This window comes from Cibotium barometz, chromosome 63, assembly GCF_041138505.1.
Source record: "Cibotium barometz isolate CiBa-2024 chromosome 63, ASM4113850v1, whole genome shotgun sequence".
Classification (NCBI taxonomy): Eukaryota; Viridiplantae; Streptophyta; class Polypodiopsida; order Cyatheales; family Cibotiaceae; genus Cibotium; species Cibotium barometz.
The window spans coordinates 13,845,534-13,859,635 of NC_141108.1; the positions used below are offsets into that span (position 1 = coordinate 13,845,534).

The 14,102-nt window shown below is 36.6% G+C and overlaps 1 protein-coding gene across 1 annotated transcript; it reads left to right on the forward strand.

Moving 5' to 3' along the window:
* Nucleotides 1–10,050: 10,050 nt before the first annotated feature.
* On the forward strand, nucleotides 10,051–13,498 carry LOC147603719 (glutathione S-transferase L3-like). The gene is made up of 7 exons (XM_086796216.1): nucleotides 10,051–10,558; nucleotides 10,757–10,825; nucleotides 11,012–11,072; nucleotides 11,225–11,308; nucleotides 11,407–11,505; nucleotides 12,103–12,223; nucleotides 13,381–13,498. The coding sequence occupies exons 1-7, from the start codon at nucleotides 10,524–10,526 to the stop codon at nucleotides 13,470–13,472; spliced, it is 561 nt and encodes a 186-aa protein (XP_086652342.1). The 5' UTR covers nucleotides 10,051–10,523; the 3' UTR covers nucleotides 13,473–13,498.
* Nucleotides 13,499–14,102: the final 604 nt, after the last annotated feature.

The following is a 14,102-nucleotide window of genomic DNA, read 5'->3' on the forward strand; positions in this document are numbered from 1 at the left end:
AGGCCTAGACATGATGTTATTTACCTTAAAATTCCAAGGACTGTGATTACCCGTATATACCAAGGGTAAACTGCAGCTCTTTACTGGCAGTATATACGAGTAAATCTAAGACCTTGAAATTATAAGAAAAAATGGTATCCAGATGATGAATTCAAATGTGGTTGTTATGATTTTAAAATTATGGTTGAGAACTTATGAGTTGAATTCGATTCTGATTGAAAAATGATGATTCATGAATTTTGGTTGTAGAGCGATAAGCTGAGCAAAACCACAATGAGGATAAATGGGTTGTCCCTGTGATGATGTTCGTAATTGTCCCTGTGTGATGATGTTCGTAATTGGAATGACGATAATGACCTTAGCAAATCACTATGAGATAAGTGGATTGTGCTGACAGATTGCTACTGTTAACACTTGACCCAGTGGATAAAGTTAAGGGATGACAAATTAAAACCTCTATATTTGAAATTCCCATGGAGGAATGTTTAGATGGAAACTTCGGTCTAATGGACCATTATTGTGCTAAGGATATGAATGATATGATCTGAATGAATTGTTATCTAGTGATGAGTTGTATATAAGGGATCTTTATCCCATGATTCTGTTGGGTTCACCAGACTATAAGGAACCCTAGAATGAGTTGGATCGTAAGGGAAAGAGTTGTCCTCTAGTTTGCGAGATGAGGACATCTCGCGTTTTTTAAGTGGGGTATGATGTAAGATTCCTCCCTCCAAGTTTTGAGGTGTGCAGGTGTAAGAACCTCCCCTTCTGGTCTTTTAATTATTTCCCTCTCTGAAGTAAAAGAAAGATCATGTTTTACCCAATTTTGGCCTGGAGAGAGAAAATGTCTAGAGGGAGGTAATTCAGAATTGAGATATTTTTGGATATAAAAATCCTCCTAGTGTCTAAAATGATTTCCCCTAAAACAAAAATTCAAAAAGAACTTTCCAATCTGCAATTGGAATTAATTAAAAATAGGTATAAAGGACCTTAGTCTAAGGCTCCAGATTTTCAAAAAAAATTGGATTATGGTCCAAATAAGGTTCCTATAGACCAATAAGATTAAACCAAATATAGGCAGGAGATAAATTGAAGAATAAAAGCAAAACCCCCCCAAAAATAAGAAAATGCTCACATAAGATGAAGAGTGGACTAAGGACCAAAGAAAAGAATTAAAAAACTGAATTTTGACACCTGAGTGTGGGGATCTCCCCTCATGAACTAGGCACATTTTTATCATCATTACACCCAATTTTTAATCAATAAAATGAGATATTTTCATCTCTCCTCTCTCCTTTTTCAAAACTAGATCCAAAAAGTAGGCTGAATTGACCCAAAAATGGTTTAAAATTGAACAAACTGATCTAGAAAATTCTAGAATCAGTTTGCTTGGTTAGAGGCTCACTTTTCCCTATAATTTCAGTCTCTCATCTTGTGTGTTCTCTTTTAGGGTTTTGTGAGTGTGTGTGCTTGCAAGAGCTCAAGCGCTCATCTCCCCTACACCTTTTCATATAATAGCATGCATGATTGGAGGGTAGTGTTGGGGTTAGCTTGTCTATAATATTAGCATGCACAAAGAAAAAGGATATTCAAAGGGGATATTGTAGTAACATTATTCACATTTGGGTGGCAAGGTGTGGTAGGATAAAGGTGATAAGCGACATGAAAGGGTTAGGTGCAGGCTCGTCGGCCTAGGCATGGATCTCCGAGGCAACCAGGCTTGGTAATTTCCCAGAATAGGTATAAAACCTACCATGGGCTCTCCACAATATACTCATTGCTCACCATTCATTTCCATTACTCAAACCTTAGAACTTGCCCAAAGGTTAGTATAAAATTGCCCCCCCCATAACTCACATTTATATCCTATACTCGTCATTCATTATTAAACAGAGCTTTCTTTTCGAATTAATTCAATGCATTGATCCCCATGCAATAGTTTCAATACACTAGTGTGCCACTTTACACCTTAATCCAGGGCTCTAATTTGATTTTTCTCGTGTAATCTACAGCCCAATTTGTTTCAGCTAGTGTGCCTGTTTACACCTTAATCTATGTTGAGAAAATGTGGTGCTCATGATAGATCAAGTGTGTGGAGGAAAGAGACTCACAAAATACAAGAAAAAATATCTTGCTTATTAAGTTGTTTATGAATATAACTAGGCCTTGCTCAATACAAAATGCCTCCTAGCTTCACCTTTAAATAGGTGAGCTAGTGGACCTTAAGTCCCTTCACACTCACACCCTTCTCTCCCCTTCTACATAACCTTAGTCTCTTAATACCTCCCCTCAATACCAACTATGAAAGAATGGAATAGGTGGTATTGGACATAGGATGCCTTTATAACATTAGGCGTACAAGGTTTGGAATATAGGTGTGGTTACATTGAGAATTAAAACAGTTTCTCAGCGGAGTTAGAGGCTGATACAAAGTTAGCCTCTGACTCTTTGTTAGGACATTTAGAAGTGATATGTCCCGTTTGTTTGCACTTGTTACATTTCATTTTGTTGGGATATTTAATCCAACAATTATTTGCCAAATGACCCACCTTTTTGTAATGGGCACATCTTACTTTGACCACTTGATGTGACAAGGCTTGTTCGATATTCGATGAAGTGGTTGCATTTGAAGATTCAGCTCCTCCCTTTGGCCTCTTTTCTTCATCAAGACAAGATTGAATGACTTCTTCGAGGGTGGGATTAGGTATGTTCTTCAGGGTGGTGACTAAGGTGGTTGCATTTGAAGATTCAGCTCCTCCCTTTGGCCTCTTTTCTTCATCAAGACAAGATTGAATGACTTCTTCGAGGGTGGGATTAGGTATGTTCTTCAGGGTGGTGACTAAGGTGGGGTACACCTTCTTGACTGCTTTTAGCAAAACAGCCACTGCATCATCTTCATCCATTCGTGCATTCACTGATGCACGAATCATCTTCATCCATTCGTGCATTCACTGATGCAAGTTGAGCCATAAGACCCTTCAAGTGAGAGATGAAGGCTCCAATGTTGTCTCCCTCTTTGAGTTCCAAGCTGAAAATTTCAATTTTGAGTGAGATCTTGGAATTCTTACCACCACGAGCTCCATAGATCTTATCAAGCTCATCCCATTTCTCCTTTGCAGTCAAAAGCTGGTCCACATGGTGAATGAGAGTCTCATCAAGATGAAGCATAATGATGGCTTGTGCCCTCTCATCATCTTCAATATCTTCAGCCTTTGTTCGATCAATAACCTTAGTGCCCGAGATGAATGGCCAAAAACCTTTGGACATCATCTTGTACTTGACAAGGACTTGCCAAGTGTGGAAGCCCTCTCCCGAGAACTTCTTAATTTGAGTGTTGTCCTTTGACATTGGGTATTGAAGGAGGTTATTAGAGAGTAATGGGATGATTTATGAAGAAGAAAAACCAAAAATTTATGATATTTAGGCTTAATTAGAAAGAGAAAGGCTTAAGAGAGTGCAACAACCCTAATCAAGTCAAGGATGTTGCATAAATAGGAGATTAAAATAGTAATTTTTATGGTTTAGCACTTAGGGTTTGTGCCCAACCACTAATTTTGATGGGGATTAGCTGTATTAGTGTTAAAGAATACTTTGTTTGGTGATTAAGATCACCAATAGTGTTTAAAAAACATGATTAGTGGAAAAACTATAGCCACCTGGTTTTTTGCTTCCCACGGCCGATTCATGCCACCATTTGGAGTGATTGAGTTGTAGAGTCCTCAAAGTGTGGGCTACAAAAGCCCTAAGGCAATGTTGCCTCTAATCAACTATAGGTGGCGAAATCTTGTACGACCTCTGCTGCGCAACAAAAACTGCACCGGGCTGAACCAGTGAGAATGCCGTGGCGGAGAGAAGATGAATCCACTAATTGAGCGTATGACCGCATGCGCCCGGATGTCCTCCACAACTCCCTTGTTGAAAACTCCTCAAGATATGGCCTCTACAAATGGCTAGAGGTCCTCCACCAGCAGGGGGTTGAGCTCCACACAAGAGAAGATGAGGATTTTGACCTATTCTACACCACAAATGTGACCTACTCAACCAAAGCTCTAGATACCATGTTGAGAAAATGTGGTGCTCATGATAGATCAAGTGTGTGGAGGAAAGAGACTCACAAAATACAAGAAAAAATATCTTGCTTATTAAGTTGTTTATGAATACAACTAGGCCTTGCTCAATACAAAATGCCTCCTAGCTTCACCTTTAAATAGGTGAGCTAGTGGAGGAAAGAGACTCACAAAATACAAGAAAAAATATCTTGCTTATTAAGTTGTTTATGAATACAACTAGGCCTTGCTCAATACAAAATGCCTCCTAGCTTCACCTTTAAATAGGTGAGCTAGTGGACCTTAAGTCCCTTCACACTCACAACCTTCTCTACCCCTTCTACATAACCTTAGTCTCTTAAAAATCTAGGGCCCTAATTTGCTTTTTTGGTGTAATCTAGAGCCCTATTTGTCTTTTCTCAAGATTTAGTTATAACTAGATTAAAATGTGACAAAATGTTTATTTGTGAACTTTGCGGTTTTCTTTTCAATCCATGAGGAAAATCATTAAAACATGGTTTGGTAAAAATAGTCACTCAGGCAATCTAAAGAAGGTGCTTTTTGGTGGTTTTTTAGAATTTCTCTAATTTATTAAAGCTTGCCTCTTACTTTCACCATATGGGTGATTTGTTCTTCTTTTTTCCAGACGCAGGTGTGCCGAAAAAATTATCAACCATAACTAGACATGGAATACATGATTGGAGGCAAGCTTGATTTTTGTCGCATAGCCTTGCTCTTAAGAATTGACAAGTTTGGTGATATATAGCAAGTTTTTTTTGTATTTTAGTGTTATTTTTTATGGGCATGATAAAAATTTTCAAGTATTTAGTGGCCCAAATGCTAAAAAACAAGCGTGATGCCCGTCAAAAAGCAACTATGATTGGAGGGTACTGTTAGGGTTAGCTTGTCTATAATAGCATGCATGATTGGAGGGTAGTGTTGGGGTTAGCTTGTCTATAATATTAGCATGCACAAAGAAAAAGGATATTCAAAGAGGATATTGTAGTAACATTATTCACATTTGGGTGGCAAGGTGTGGTAGGATAAAGGTGATAAGTGACATGAAAGGGCTCGGCCTAGGCATGGATCTACGCCCGGGGGCTTCACCTATAAATATGTAAGTGTAGCACGTGAGTTCAACAGGAGGGGTGTTTTCAATTTCAAGAAGTTACAGGTTTACATATACAGGAGGGGTAGTTTATCTAATTTTGAAAAAAAGTTGTAAGTTTATTAAGAAAGAGGGGTCATTTTATTAGCTTATGACATGTAAGTAGAGGGGGTTTTTTATTACCTCTTGAACGCACGTGATATGCAATAGTTTTTAAAGGTGAAGCCCCCGGGGATCTACGAGGCAACCAGGCTCGCTAATTTCCTGAAATAGGTATAAAAACTACCATGGGCTGTCCACAATATACTCACTGCTCACCATTCATTTCCATTACTCAAACCTTAGAACTTGCCCAAAGGGTTAGTATAAAATTGCCCCCCCCCCATAACTCACTTTTATATCCCCTACTCGTTATTCATTATTTAACAAAGCTTTCTTTTCAAATAAATTCAATGCATTGATCCCCATGCAATAGTTTAAATACACTAGTGCGCCACTTTACACCTTAATCCATGGCCCTAATTTGATTTTTCTCGTGTAATCTATAGCCCAATTTGTTTGAGCTAGTGTGCTAGTTTACACCTTAATCTAGGGCCCTAATTTTCTTTTTTGGTGTAATCTAGAGCTTTAATTTGTCTTTTCTCAAGATTTAGTTATAACTAGATTAAAATGTGACAAAATGATTATTTGTGAATTTTGCAATTTCCTCTTCAATCCATGAGGAAAATGATTGGAACATGGTTTGGTAAAAATAATCACTCAGGCAATCTAAAGAAGGTCCTTTTTCATGGTTTTTTTAGAATTTCTCTAATTTATTAAAGCTTGCCTCTTACTTTCACCGTATGGGTGATTTGTTCTTCTTTTTTCCAGACACGGGTGTGCCGAGAAAATTATCAACTATAACTAGACATGGAATACATGATTGGAGGCAGGCTTGATTTTTGACGCGCACCCTTGCCCTTAAGAATTGACAAGTTTCGTGATATATAGCAAGTTTTTTTTGTATTTTAGTGTTTTTTTTAATGGGAATTATAAAAATTTGCAAGAATTTAATGGCCCTAATGCTAAAAAACAAGCGTGATGCCCGTCAGAAAGCAACTATGCTATGGTTGGAGGGTACTGTTAGGGTTAGCTTGTCTATAATAACAGCATGCATGATTGGAGGGTAGTGTTGGGGTTAGCTTGTCTATAATATTAGCTACACAAAGAAAAAGGATATTCAAAGGGGTTATTGTAGTAACATTATTCACATTTGGGTGGCAAGGTGTGGTAGGATAAAGTTGATAACTGACATGAAAGGGTTAGGTATAGGCTCGGCCTAGGCATGGATCTCTGAGGCAACCAGGCTTGGTAATTTCTCGGAATAGGTATAAAGCCTACCATGGGCTGTCCACCACAATATACTCACTGCTCACCATTCATTTCCATTACTCAAACCTAAGAACTTGCCCAAAGGTTAGTATAAAATTGTTTCCCCATAACTCACATTTATATCTTATACTCGTCATTCATTATTAAACAAAGCTTTCTTTTTGAATAAATTCAATGCATTGATCCCCATGCAATAGTTTCAATACACTAGTGTGCCACTTTACACCTTAATCCAAGGCCCTAATTTGATTTTTCTAGTGTAATCTACACCCCAATTTGTTTCAGCTAGTGTGCCAGTTTACACCTTTATCTAAGGCCCTACTTTGCTTTTTTGGTGTAATCTAGAGCCCAATTTGTCTTTTCTCAAGAATTAGTTATAACTAGATTAAAATGTGACAAAATGCTTATTTGTGAATTTTGCAATTTCCTCTTCAATCCATGAGGAAAATGATTGGAACATGGTTTGGTAAACATAGTCACTCACGCAATCTAAAGAAGGTGCTTTTTGGTGGTTTCTTTAGAATTCCTCTAATTTATTAAAGCTTTCCTCTTACTTTCACCCTATGGGTGTTTTGTTCTTCTTTTTTTTCAGACACGGGTGTGCTGATAAAATTATCAACCATAACTAGACATGGAATACATGATTGGAGGTAGGCTTGATTTTTGACGCACACCCTTGCCCTTAAGAATTGACAAGTTTTGTGATATATAGCAAGTTTTTTTTGTATTTTAGTGTTATTTTTTATGGGCATTATAAATTTTTACAAGTATTTAGTGGCCCAAATGCTAAAAAACAAGCATGATGCCCGTCAGAAAGCAACTATGCTATGGTTGGAGGGTACTGTTAGGGTTAGCTTGTCTATAATAGCATGCATGATTGGAGGGTAGTGTTGGGGTTAGCTTGTCTATAATATTAGCATGCACAAAGAAAAAGGATATTCAAAGGGGATATTGTAGTAACATTATTCACATTTGGGTGGCAAGGTGTGGACGTAGGATAAAGTTGATAACTGACATGAAAGGGTTAGGTGCAGGCTCGTCGGCCTAGGCATGGATCTCCGAGGCAACCAGGCTTGGTAATTTCCTAGAATAGGTATAAAACCTACCATGGGCTCTCCACAATATACTCAGTGCTCACCATTCATTTCCATTACTCAAACCTTAGAACTTGCTCAAAGGTTACTATGAAATCGCCCCCCCCATAACTCACATTTATATCCTATACTCGTCATTCATTATTAAACAGAGCTTTCTTTTCGAATTAATTCAATGCATTGATCCCCATGCAATAGTTTCAATACACTAGTGTGCCACTTTACACCTTAATCCAAGGCTCTAATTTGATTTTTCTCGTGTAATCTACAGCCCAATTTGTTTCAGCTAGTGTGCCAATTTACACCTTAATCTAGGGCCCTAATTTGTTTTTTTGAGTAATCTAGAGCCCAATTTGTCTTTTCTCAAGATTTAGTTATAACTAGATTAAAATGTGACAAAATGCTTATTTGTGAATTTTGCAATTTCCTTTTCAATCCATGAGGAAAATCATTGAAACATGGTTTGGTAAAAATAGTCACTCAGGCAATCTAAAGAAGGTGCTTTTTTAGAATTTCTCTAATTTATTAAAGCTTGCCTCTTACTTTCACCATATGGGTGATTTGTTCTTCTTTTTTCTAGATGCAGGTGTGCTGAAAAAATTATCAACCATAACTAGACATGGAATACATGATTGGAGGCAAGCTTGATTTTTGTCGCGCAGCCTTGCCCTTAAGAATTGAAAAGTTTGGTGATATATAGCAAGTTTTTTTTGTATTTAAGTGTTATTTTTTATGGGCATGATAAAAATTTTCAAGTATTTAGTGGCCCAAATGCTAAAAAACAAGCGTGATGCCCGTCAGAAAGCAACTATGATTGGAGGGTACTGTTAGGGTTAGTTTGTCTATAATAGCATGCATGATTGGGGTTAGCTTGTCTATAATATTAGCATGCACAAAGAAAAAGGATATTCAAAGAGGATATTGTAGTAACATTATTCACATTTGGGTGGTAGGATAAAGGTGATAAGTGACATGAAAGGGCTCGGCCTAGGCATGGATCTGAGGCAACCAGGCTCGCTAATTTCCTGAAATAGGTATAAAAACTCCCATGGGCTGTCCACAATATACTCACTGCCCACCATTCATTTCCATTACTCAAACCTTAGAACTTACCCAAAGGGTTAGTATAAAATTGCCCCCCCCATAACTCACTTTTATATCCCCTACTCGTTATTCATTATTTAACAAAGCTTTCTTTTCGAATAAATTCAATGCATTGATCCCCATGCAATAGTTTAAATACACTAGTGCGCCACTTTACACCTTAATCCAAGGCCCTAAATTGATTTTTCTGGTGTAATCTATAGCCCAATTTGTTTGAGCTAGTGTGCTCCTTAATCTAGGGCCCTAATTTTCTTTTTTGGTGTAATCTAGAGCTCAATTTGTCTTTTCTCAAGATTTAGTTATAACTAGATTAAAATGTGACAAAATGCTTATTTGTGAATTTTGCAATTTCCTCTTCAATCCATGAGGAAAATGATTGGAACATGGTTTGGTAAAAATAGTCACTTAGGCAATCTAAAGAAGGTCCTTTTTCGTGGTTTTTTTAAGAATTTCTCTAATTTATTAAAGCTTGCCTCTTACTTTCACCATATGGGTAATTTGTTCTTCTTTTTTCCAGACACGGGTGTGCCGAGAAAATTATCAACTATAACTAGACATGGAATATATGATTGGAGGCATGCTTGATTTTTGACGCGCACCCTTGCCCTTAAGAATTGACAAGTTTCGTGATATATAGCAAGTTTTTTTTTGTATTTTAGTGTTTTTTTAATGGGCATTATAAAAATTTGCAAGTATTTAATGGCCCTAATGCTAAAAAACAAGCGTGATGCCCGTCAGAAAGCAACTATGCTATGGTTGGAGGGTACTGTTAGGGTTAGCTTGTCTATAATAGCATGCATGATTGGAGGGTAGTGTTGGGGTTAGCTTGTCTATAATATTAGCATGCACAAAGAAAAAGGATATTCAAAGGGGATATTGTAGCAACATTATTCACATTTGGGTGGCAAGGTGTGGTAGGATAAAGGTGATAAGTGACATGAAAGGGTTAGGTGCAGGCTCGGCCTAGGCATGGATCTCCGAGGCAACCAGGCTCGGTAATTTCCCGGAATAGGTATAAAACCTACCATGGGCTGCTGTCCACAATATACTCAGTGCTTACCATTCAATTCCATTACTCAAACCTTAGAACTTGTCCAAAGGGTTAGTATAAAATTGCACCCCCCCCCCCCCCCCCCTAACTCACATTTATATCTCATACTCGTCATTCATTATTTAACAAAGCTTTCTTTTCGAGTAAATTCAATGCATTGATCCCCATGCAATAGTTTCAATACACTAGTGTGCCACTTTACACCTTAATCCAGGGCCCTAATTTGATTTTTCTGGTGTAATCTACAGCCCAATCTGTTTCAGCTAGTGTGCCAGTTTACACCTTAATCTAGGGCCCTAATTTGCTTTTTTGGTGTAATCTAGAGCCCAATTTGTCTTTCTAGAGTAATCCAGGGCCCGATTTTGAGTTATTTACACAGATCTAGGCTCCAATTCGGCCCAATTTTTTTCTTATACTCACCCTTCATTTATTTCACGAAGCTTGCTTTTAGGTCATTTCAATGCATAGCAATAGTTTTAATACAGTGGGTCATTTTAGAAGTTAATATAGGGCCCTAGTTTTAGTGTAATTTAGAGCCCAATCTTAATTTCTAGAGTAATCTGCGTCCAATTTTAAGATTAAACTGTAATTTAGGGCCAATTATATATTTACTGCAGTTTCCTGCAGCATGAACAGGACATAATGATAATATATGCATATGGATATATTATTTACTGATTACTTTTTGTATATTTCTGGATCCAGCATTAGCTACCAGTCGTTTTGGAGCCGATCTGGCACAAAATAAAATGGGCGAATCAGAAATCGTCGAGATCGGAGGCAGGTAACGTAGTTGGTCAAAATTTATCCTTAAAAAAAAAACCAATTTGATGTTTGGTTAGATATCGCATAATGTTCACTAATTTGAATTCTCAATCAATTATGTACAAAGAAATGTTAATTCGCGCGCTAATGCTGATGATTATCGGCATTTGCTGCAGTATAAATAATTCAATTATTGCGCTAATGCAACTGTTTACAGGTTCAAGCCCACCTTGTCTCCATTGAACTCCAAGTCGCAGCCGCCAGCTTTGTTCGATGGAACGCCCAGGTACCATAATCTAGCTGATTTATCAGCTTATTAACAGGCTTGAATTCTATTCTTATTGATGTCTGGTTCAAAACAAGCGAAAAGTTTTGATTATGCTAGACAAGACATGATCATAATGTGGATTTTTACTTAATCTATGGTGTATTGTCCATCAACTTCTCGTTCGTTTTGCTTATTAATGGACAGGTTATATGTCAGCTTAACTTGCCCTTATGCACAGAGAGTATGGATTGCAAGGAATTTCAAGGTAGCATGTTCAAGCTTATAGATTAACATCTGTTTGCTTAGTATACATTAACACTTGCAGTGTTAATGCAATTATAATGCAGCTTATAGATTAACATGTATTTTCTTTGTATCCATTAACACTTGCAGTGTACATGTTTGTATTAATTACAGGGCTTGGAAAATGTAGAGATCATACCCATCAACCTCGCTGATAGGCCTTCCTGGTACACTGAAAGGATTTCTCCATCTGGCAAGGTCTAGTAAAAAACACTTGAATCAGCTAAACTTCTTGAAATACATTAATTATACAAGACACTTGATTAGTGAAATACTTTAACGTTCTTGATCCTTAGGTTCCAGCTTTAGAGCACAACGGAGGAGTGAAAGTGGAGAGCCTTGAAATGCTTCAATACATAGATAATAACTTCAACGGTCCTAAATTATTTCCCTTGGTGGGTATCTTTGAGATTACATGGTTTGTTAATGAGTACTCTATTTACTTATCAAGTTTTACATGTAATGTGTTAATTAGGTGTGCTTGTGCTTAAGTTCCATGGAGTTCTTAGTGCAAGTTAAGTGCACTTCATGTTTTACATGTTCACATTGGGAGGGTGACTAAAGTTAAGCTTGGCATGTTAATGATCGAGTAGTTAATTAGTGCTCATGTGCAACCCCATGCACCTCTTGTACACGTTGTTGTACTAAAGTCTCATTATAAATTATATAAAAAACAAGTGGACAAAAAAAAGCTTTCTTTGTAATCATAGATTTCACACATACACAAATTTTAACTTGACATCATTATTAGTAGTTTGCAGAGTTGTTATTTTTAAATAAGTTGACTTGTGTTGAGTTTCTACTTATATTTAGCATTCACCTTCATCAACTAGGGATGCTATCAAGACCATTGGTTTAATTCTAGGGCTCTTCAAAGAGGGAATCATTATTTTCTTAAAATAAGTTGAATTGTGTGTTGAATTTCTACTTCAATTTAGCATTCACCATCTCATCAATTAGGGATGTTATCAAGACCATTGGTTCAATTCTAGGGCTCAGCAAAGAGGGAAGCAACAAATGAACTTCTTAGAAACACAGAGGTGATGAACCAACAAGCTTTCCTTTTTCTCAAGAACAAGAATTCAAACAAAGCTCAACTGGACAAGGCTATTGGTAAGGCTTCCATTTTTTGTTCAAGCTACATATTCACCTTCAAGTTAATTTTTCACATGTGACATTTGCATGTTATACCAATACTCAAAACCCTTTTTTTCTACCATTTGATGCATGAAAATTTCAGGAATCATAAATCTTCCTACATAGAATTTTACGTGTCTTGCGTGCTTTTTATTTGAGTGAAGATTTGAGTGAACAATCTCATGAGAAGCTATGGAGTTGATAACCATCATAGTTGTCATGCAAATGAAGATTTACCCATAAGAAGGCATGGAGATAGTTATCCATAAAATAAAGAGCACTAATACATAATACTAGGGGATGTGGATCTTCACATTAACCTATTTTACTACACACATATATAGCTTATCGAAAGTGCATGTTCTTAAATGATCTTTACTTTTAGGTTCTTATGCTTGTTTTAGCTTATCAAAAGTGCATGTTCTTAAATGATCTTTACATGTAGGTTCTAACCCTTGTTCTAGCATGATATCTTGTGGACTTACATTAAGAATATGGCTTATTTCTAGAACTTAAAAACTTATGAGAGATTGGTAAATAAGTAATTCATTTTCATCAACATCTCTTTTAACCCATGAATTATAACTCAATTTCTCTATTGAACAACTATCTTAAATGGAAGGCATGCAATAAAAGATAAACCCAATTTACATGTTATATTTAACAATGTCCACCTTAAGTGGAAGACATACAATAAAATGAGAAATTAAGAGTGGTTTTTATGATCATTCATACTATCATTTTTATATTAGAATTATTTTTTAACGAAAAAACATTATTATCATCAAGACACTAATGTTTCTCCTTTATGAGAATGGTGGCCATTCTAATTGTAACCAAAGTGGCACTACCCTCACTTCCACGTTTCTATATGCTGGAAGAACTCCTTTTTTATTTGATTACTTATATGATTTTTTAATTCATCAATATGTTTGTTAGGTAATGTGTGTGTGTGTGTGTGTGTGTGTGTGTGTGTGTGCACGCATGTGCGTGCATGTTAACTATAAAGTAGCATTAGTTTAAAAAAGAAAATGATCTCTGTTAAGGCTTTCATTTTTTATTATAAATATAATTTTGGACCATGAACAGTCAAAACATAATTTTTCTTAAAGATTTTTTATGCATTTTGCTAGGCCCAATGTTCGATCATCTCGAATTTTGTCTTGGAAAATTTGACACAGAAGGACCTTACTTCCTTGGTTCAATTAGTGGGGTATACTCTTGAACCAAATATTTTATCATGTTAAGCTATCTAGAAAAAGAAAAAATACTTACATTCTGAAAGCATGGACTGACATTGTGAAATCATAGAATGAAAAGAAACTATACTTGTATATTTTACTCTTTTAAACTAGGCTTTATTTGTTAAGATCATTATTTTTCCTCTTTCACTTTGAAATGGATCAAAACCAAGATTCAAGTACACATGATCAAGATTCAAGAAACATGAGAAATTCATGGAATTATCAAGAAATTAGAGTAAATCCATATACACATGTAGCAATGGAAGGTATGTGCATAGGCCTAAGTAATTTAACCTCTCACCACATGAGGTTGGCTATCAAGCTTGCCCATGAGCCCTAGACCATGGAAGGCCATCTCCAAGAAAGGAGCCAAGGTTTCATGTAATGTCCAAGATATGAAATGACTAAAAGGTTCCTACGATGAACCCAAGGCCCTATTTATAGTAGCCTTGCCCATGGCCTATTATTTACATATTTTTGGACCTTAGTCTTGCCACATTACAAACCATCGCTTCCTAAATATTTTGTCCTCAAAATCATATAAGATATCTACAATTAATCATCGCCTCAAATGAACTCAATGAGAAGTGGTGAAGACCCAAATATGCTCT